The following is a 7,938-nucleotide window of genomic DNA, read 5'->3' on the forward strand; positions in this document are numbered from 1 at the left end:
TTATGATACATACTCATCAGTTTGTCTAAAAGAATACTGAACGTTGCGTTACGCACTATTCACACGTGGTATGGAGCAGGTGAACATTTCTTTCGACATATTGAAAGAACGAAAACATTTCCATGAATAGGAAAATTTACTTCAAAACGACTTTACGAACGATTTACACCACAAAATTACACCACGTTCCGCTCATGTTTGATGAATGAGTCTCATTGATTGTAAACCGACAGACACCTGCCAAATAAACTCCGGCCTCTCGGCAGATGGCGACGCATGCACAGCTTGTTTTTCTTCAGTGGTTCAGCTGCACTATATCAATGGAGTCATCTAGACAACAGTGAATAACAGTTGACCACTGACCCTCCAGGAGCTGAACCATACTTCTCATTTTGTAGGAAAGGTCTGTGATTTAATGAGCTTCCTTACATATCATTTTAAATGATCTTTTGTATTAGTCTGTAAATAGCCCTTCAAAGTAGAGATCTTCAAAAGATGTTCTATAATCAGCCAATGAAAATATCAATAACTGAGTCGAAGGAATGGAAAGGAGTTGATCTGTCTGTTTATTGTCAGACTGACGTGTTCTTGCTGGAATATAGCATGGCATGCATGAAGAATTTATCATTCTATCAAACTAATTACAAATCTTCAGTTACACACAATATATTTAAGTTAAAGGACATAGAATATAAAACACAATGTACAATTATAAATAAAAGGGAAGTTACAAAAGCATTGTGTTGTGTGTGATTAAGTGATGTGCAGTTAGCTGTTGAGAACCGCCGCATCGTCTTCGCCGTTTCCAGATTCGGTTTTCACCCGGAGCACTACTGCGCTGCTGGCGGTCGCAGGTACCGGCGTCTCCGTGCGAGTCTCTTCAGCTGGTTGACCCGGCGACTCGTGTACGCGCATGTGCTTAGCGAGGTGATCGGCACGCAGAAAGACTCGCGGGCACGAGCTGCAGCCAAAGCGCTTGGCACCGGTGTGCGTCTGCAGGTGGCGCTGGAGCTCATCCGATCTGGTGAAGCGCTTGCCACAGAACAGCCAGTTGCACACAAAGGGTCGGTCACCGCTGTGCCAGCGCAGGTGCGCTTTCAGGTGCGACGTCTTCACATAAGCTTTCCCGCAGCCGGGGATGTGGCAGTTGTGCAGGTGCTTGCGTTTGCCATCGCTTCCCAGAGACTCGGCGCTCAAGCAGTTGGGACAGCGGCAGGACGCCTGACTGGGTGTGCGACCGCCGGACCTCCGCTGGGATTTGGGCCGAGGCGACGCGCCGGCGGCGTCCTGCTGCTCGTCTGAGCCATAGGAGGATGACGCGTGCGGGACCGGAAGCAGCTCCTGCGTCAACGGCTCAATCTTAAATCCCTCCGTGGGGTAGTGCATGGTGGAATGGGCGGAGCTTGACGGAGGCAGGCAGCACATCTGAGGGTCGGGGGTGTAGGAGCCCCCCTGTCCTGCTGTCCCCTGCAGATCCATCCAGCCTCCAGCGGGCACGTCCCACCAGCTGGACATGCTCACCTCATCGGGAGGGGGTCCGGCGCGGAGCCAGGGGTCGTAGGGGTGCGTCATAATGCTTTGTGTATCCTGTGTCTGCGAGGAGAAGCTGACAGTATCACCACATGGTTGGGGCGGGGAATGCGATATCGCTGTCTGAACCTGTAACCACAAAAGAACTTGGTTATAGTGAACAGATCACTCGCACAACTTCACAAAATCCTTCTGGAAACATTCTGACGGAACATTGATGCGTTTTGACGGAGTTGAAAGAATGTTTGCTTGGATGTAACCAAGATTTTTTTTTCTAAATTGTGTTTAAATGAGGATATATAATCACGTCGATGGTGTTTGATGAGGTTCAGCTGCACTTCACTGATGAAAGAATCCACACACATCCACCGATTTACTCTCTTACAACTCATGCACTACTCCTGTTTGTATTGTGCTCTGTGTGTGTCTCACAACACACACTCATGCTTCCAGACCACACACACACACACGCAGTAAACATGTACAAACTTGCTACACACGTCCAAAGACACTTTGAAGAGAGAAAACTGTGGGTTTGAATTGAAGATACTGATGGAGGAGAACAACAAAGTGAAAAGACTAAAGTTATTTTCGTCATGTGATAATCCATCAGCTGTTTTCAGTAAACGACACAAAACACTGATGCAGAATGTCATATATCAATTTTCATCAAACCATCATCTAATCGTTAACTTTAAAACAGATCTTGATTTTAGTTTGAGTAGAAACTGTGAGACATGAACCAAAGCTGCAGTTTCACTGCTGTGTGTGTGTGTGTGTGTGTGTGTGTTTACGGGTTGCAGGAGAGCTGAGGATCGCAGCTGTAAAGAGTTGTTGACAGCTGTTGTGTTGTGTTGTGTATGTGTAAAAACAGGTTTAACGGTCTTGCACATCGGAGACAAACAAATACACAAACACATCTGAAGTGAGCTCTCATACACACAAGTCTTTCATACCTTCAAATGACATTCACTGAAACAAACTCGCACACAAACCTGCTGATACACAAACATCTAGAGTACAGCGAAACATTCTTCAGATACACAAGCCTTTCAAACATTACAAGTCTTGATGAAGTTCATGAACACTAACATGCTGAACGTTAATAAACACAAGAGAGAAAAGAGTTTACCTGCTCAACGTCTCCTGATGCTGTGACAACACAACACAAGTCAGCATCGGTTTATGACAGACAAAGCCACACCCCCCCACACACACACTTCATTCATACACACTTTCATTGATGCACACACAGTGTCAGACAGTCCGAGCTGAGGCTTGAATGAGTCTCAACACGTCAGTCTGAGACTCAAACTACCTGAAAGACAGACAGGAAATCACCCCCCAACAAACACACACTCACATAGTTTCCCACCGCTGGAAACATCGCACACACACAAAACACACACAACATATGATCGCGCACACAACAGGTGATCACACACACACACAACAGATGATGACACATGAACACACACACGCATACACACACAAAAACACACACACACAGATGTAGAGTGTCAGTTACAGTAAATCAGTTTGTTGTCATGTGTTATTGTTGATGAATCTCTTCACAGATACATCATCATCATCATGATCATCATCATATTCTGCTCTTGATTTCTATCAGTGTGTACTGTAGGAAAACACATTCACTTCTTCATCACCAGAGATATTCGTAAGATTTCATTCTTGCTATTGTTTACTCGTTTGTTTCTGTCCAAAACTATGTCACTTCCTGGTCTGTTTATAGGGTGTTACCCAAATAAAATAGAAAGTAACGTGTAGACCCTGTGAGCAGATGATCCCAAAAAAACATATTTTCCTTTAAAGCTTTTTCATCATAAACTGCTCTTTTGACTTCCGACATGCTCAATTGACAGCAGTGAAATATAAACTTCATGTCTTTGTGGAAGTTATAAAAACAGGATTAATGTAAAGGCCCAGAGAGAGAGTTTGTGTGATGAGCGTGAGGTTGTGCTGTGGTTTGTAATGCGCAGACAGGATTGTTGAAGACTAATTGAATGTGCTGCAGGGAACTTCCTTCAGTTAAGATCTTATTTACACACAGCAGCAGATACTGAACAACACAATTGTGTTTGCCTGTGGAAATCCAGGAAATCCTCCGGCCCGACGCACACACACACACACACAGCGCAGCCGTGTGTTTAGTGTTTAGAGAGCTGGTCTTTGATAGTCGAGCACACCTGTATTTTTAGGTAGAGATTTCCGCACTGCTCACGCCCCTCTGCTTTGATTGTTGAAGAGCACTGGCGCCAACACACACACACACACACACTCTTCAGCTATAGTTAAGCAGCTTTCCTCCAGACTCACAGAGCAACATGTGAATCACACACACACACACACACACACACACACAGATGTGTATGTTTTGAAATATACACAAGCTTCTGAAAATATTGATTGTGTGTGTGTGTGTGTGTGTCTTTTGTTAATTTGGTATCATAAAGCTTTGCCTTTACAAAAAAGTGAGAGAAACTGTGATTGTGTGTCTCATGTTTGACCAGTAAAGCTACACTCTCTCATCACATGTTTTAGTTTAACTTTTGTTCACAGCTCTCTTTTAGTTTCTTATATCATTGAAGCCACATGTGATGTCTTAACACAGTGGTCTTCCATTCTGTACCTGCATCATCTTTATTGAGTAATATTGGTTTGATTTCAGAATAATAAGATTTCAGTTTCACACACAGAGCATGTAAAAGTGCATTTGTTCTTTTTTAGTTAACTCTTTACACTAAAATGAGAACATTTCAAATATGATAACAAAATATGTATTATTAAATAAGAATCGTCAAGAGTTTATTTGTAATAACACTACTGACATTTGTGAGACATCTTATTGAAAGACATAAATAAGGATCTAGTCACTTTAAGAGTGTAGGTGCAACACTTTGACAAATGTCAATAAACAGCCAAATCATCAGCAGGCGGTTGAATTTATAATGCTTTTAACTTTGTTTTACCTTTGCCATGTCTCACTCATTATTCATTTATTTTTTTATTATTCTTTTTCTTTCTTTGTGGTTTTGTTGTTGTATTTTCTCCATAATGGATGTATTGACTTGTTGTAGAGTTTGTGCACAGAAAAGTACGGAGCCGTGAAAGAGACATTATAGAGAATCGAGAGACTTTTGCGTGCCTGGCCAAAGTTTTTTGTGCTCAAGAGTTAATGTGAATGTGCCTGTTATGCATAGAAAGGCCTTTAGATGGCACCAGTTCAAATGAAATGTAGATACTGTGCAAGTGAAGACAATAACGTTTAAAAGGCAACATTCATTGCATAGCTCATTAATACATTTACATTTACATTTACATTTATGCATATATGCATTTGGCAGACGCTTTTATCCAAAGCGACTTACATTGCAATGTCCTATTTATACATAGTTAAGTGCAATCCCCTGGGATAGAACCCACTTGTTCACGCAATACTCTTACCACTGAGCCACAGGAAAGGTACACAGGCTAATATACAGTATTTGGGAAGAATCCCAGTGGACTTGTTCTTTGTCGGTAAATGTAGATTAAATAGCTTTGAGACGTTTCATCTGCATCGGTCTCGGGCTGCGTGTAGTGCAGATCACAGGCATAAAAGCCATTAAACTTTATAAGCAGTGCTGTGCAAGTTACTTCAGTTCCAAACCATAATACATTACAGATTACTTGTTACTGTTATTTAACAGTAATCCCTTACCTTACAATATTACTGTCTCAGAATTGTAATACGTTACATGATTCCTGTATTACTTTTGAGTTACTTTCACCAAAATAACTACAGAAGGAGAACTTTTGTATTTTCAAAATACAAAATACATTTTGCCAATCAACCTTTTTATTGGAATGCTGATTTTTTTGTATTAACTAGGCTGTACAAAAGAAATGCAAAAAATGCTAAGATTATACGCATTTAAATACAAAATACTGTTACAAATTAATAGTATTTTGTATTTCAAATGGATGTATTTGAAACACTGCAATCTAATAAGGAGGTTGACTGGCAAAAAGTATTTTAGTTTGAAAATACAAAAATTCTAAGATTAAACACATTTAAATAAATTTCTTGTTTAAGGTATTTAAATACAAAATAGTTCCATCCCATCACTGAACTAGATTATATTGAATTCTAGCTAGTCATCATGTAAACTGCTGGTCACAGAGATCTTGTGAACTAGCTTCCTGAAAGCAGCCCAATGACCCTCAAAACCCGCCCAAAGGGAATGAAAACTAGCCCAATTATATTCTGGTGTCAAATCAAAGTTGAGAACTAAAGACGTTTCTATTGCTGTATTTTCTTATCTGAATGGTTTCATGGGTATTGCATATATTTTTGTTCTGTTAAAGCCAAAAGATGTTTTTGGGGATTTAGGAAAGCAAACAGTTCTGGGTCACCTTTGACTACCATTATGATCGTTTCTGCTATGGTAGTCAATGATGCCAAAGAATTTTCAGTTCCTAACATTCTACCAAATATATTTGTGTTTAACTGAACAAAGACATTATACAGGTTTGGAGCAACTAGAGGGCGAGTAATCCATAACAGAATTTATATTTTTGTGTTGGGTGTCACTTTAAAAAACATCCCATGTGTGCTCAAGGCCACGCACGGAAATGGACGAGAAACGTGTTTTCTTTTCGTAAGAAATAATCATGATAACATTTATTTCATATGTATAATGTGAACAAGCACGTCAATGTTTTAGTTGTTCTAGACTGCGTATAGAGCTGCTCAACATAAGTGTTGTATAGTCACGAGCATGGGCGCCGTAAAGGGGTGGAAGGTTAGGACGATTCTAAGGGCCCAGGCTGATTTAGGGCCCAGAAGAGCAGACCCCCTTTATATTTTCCTATTTGTAGGGGGCCCAGAAATTTTGGTTTCCATAGGGCCCAGAATTTCTGGCGGCACCCCTGGTCACGAGTGATTTCTTTCATTGTGCACCTTGACATTCACCTGATGAATTATTGTTAAAAACATAACTCTGATGGATTGTCTAATAACAGCGCTATATGTTTGTGTTTGGTTGAGCTCTCTCTGTACTGTAGCCGGTCTGTCAGACTCGTTCCTTATACTTTTGAGAACGGGCCGGTCCTGGAGTTGCCAGGTATTAATCCGAGTATGAATACACATTAATACTTAGAATTAAAATAAACATTTTGGCGGCCGCGGTACATTATCAAAGTAGCCCAAAAACACGCAATCTGCTGCTCAACAGCATTTTCAAATCCGCCCATTCGTTCGGGAAAACCGCGACCCTGGCAACACTGGCGCTAGGTCTACAGAGCAGTGGGCGGAGCCAATAGACTCAGTCCGAGAGAGATGAGTGACACACACGTGTCTATTCACCGACAGGAAATACAATTTACTTGCGGGATTGTGGACTTGTTTATGTCTCGCGGGCGGAAAAGTTTGTTGTAACGCAAGTGTTACTGAACATGTACCGATTAAAATATTACTGAAAATTGATTAGTTATGCCTTACACTACTGCGTTACAGCAAAACGTAATATGTTACTGTAATGCGTTACTTTTGTAACGCATTACTCCTAACACTGTGTATATGTCGTTTAATGAGAGATGACTGAGGTCCTGTCACCGTTCCCCCTCACACATATACAATATTTACATGTTTTAGGATAACAATGTGATTTCAGAGATACAGCTCTTCCATATAAGATGGACTGTTCATTTAACGTGCTTGGCTGAGCTGGTTGAGCTTTATCGCTCTTGTTAAAGAAAAAAGACACTTAGGCTAAACCTTGTATCCTTCTTGCTCCTGCTCTGCATTTAACAATAACTATTTAAATGAAAAACGATAGGGGGCACGGTGGCTTAGTGGTTGGCACGTTTGCCTCACACCTCCAGGGTTGGGGGTTCGATTCCCGCTTCCGACTTGTGTGTGTGGAGTTTGCATGTTCTCCCCGTGCCTCGGGGGTTTCCTCCGGGTACTCCGGTTTCCTCCCCTGGTCCAAAGACATGCATGGTAGGTTGATTGGCATCTCTGGAAAAATTGTCCGCAGTGCGTGAGTGAATGAGTGAATGAGTGAATGAGTGAATGAGTGAATGAGTGAGTGTGTGTGCCCTGCGATGGGTTGGCACTCCATCCAGGGTGTATCCTGCCTTGATGCCCGATGACTCCTGAGATAGGCGCAGGCTCCCCGTGACCCGAGGTAGTTCGGATAAACGGTAGAAAATGGAATGGAATGGAATGAAAAACGATTTAATAACGAAATGTAGTTTAGGTCTAACCAGAAGTGCAATTAGCAAGTGCAGGATATACAGTGTGAATAAATACAGAATACAATATTAGGAAAATACTATACAATGGGCATGTACTATGAAAATATGACAGTCGGTATGTACTATAAACAATATAAACAGAAGGCT

At 41.5% G+C, this 7,938-nt stretch overlaps 1 protein-coding gene across 1 annotated transcript; it reads right to left on the reverse strand.

Annotated features, from left to right (window-relative positions):
- Positions 1–549: 549 nt before the first annotated feature.
- On the reverse strand, positions 550–2,702 carry sp6 (Sp6 transcription factor). The gene is made up of 2 exons (XM_056729449.1): positions 2,663–2,702; positions 550–1,659 (listed from the first exon to the last, which is right to left on the reverse strand). The coding sequence occupies exon 2, from the start codon at positions 1,570–1,572 to the stop codon at positions 769–771; it is 804 nt and encodes a 267-aa protein (XP_056585427.1). The 5' UTR covers positions 1,573–1,659; positions 2,663–2,702; the 3' UTR covers positions 550–768.
- Positions 2,703–7,938: the final 5,236 nt, after the last annotated feature.

This window comes from Triplophysa dalaica, chromosome 2, assembly GCF_015846415.1.
Source record: "Triplophysa dalaica isolate WHDGS20190420 chromosome 2, ASM1584641v1, whole genome shotgun sequence".
Lineage (NCBI taxonomy): Eukaryota > Metazoa > Chordata > Actinopteri > Cypriniformes > Nemacheilidae > Triplophysa > Triplophysa dalaica.

Bases quoted from the DNA above. Each gene is read 5' to 3' on its own strand.
- sp6 (XM_056729449.1), bottom strand. From the start codon at position 1,572: ATGACGCACCCCTACGACCCCTGGCTCCGCGCCGGACCCCCTCCCGAT.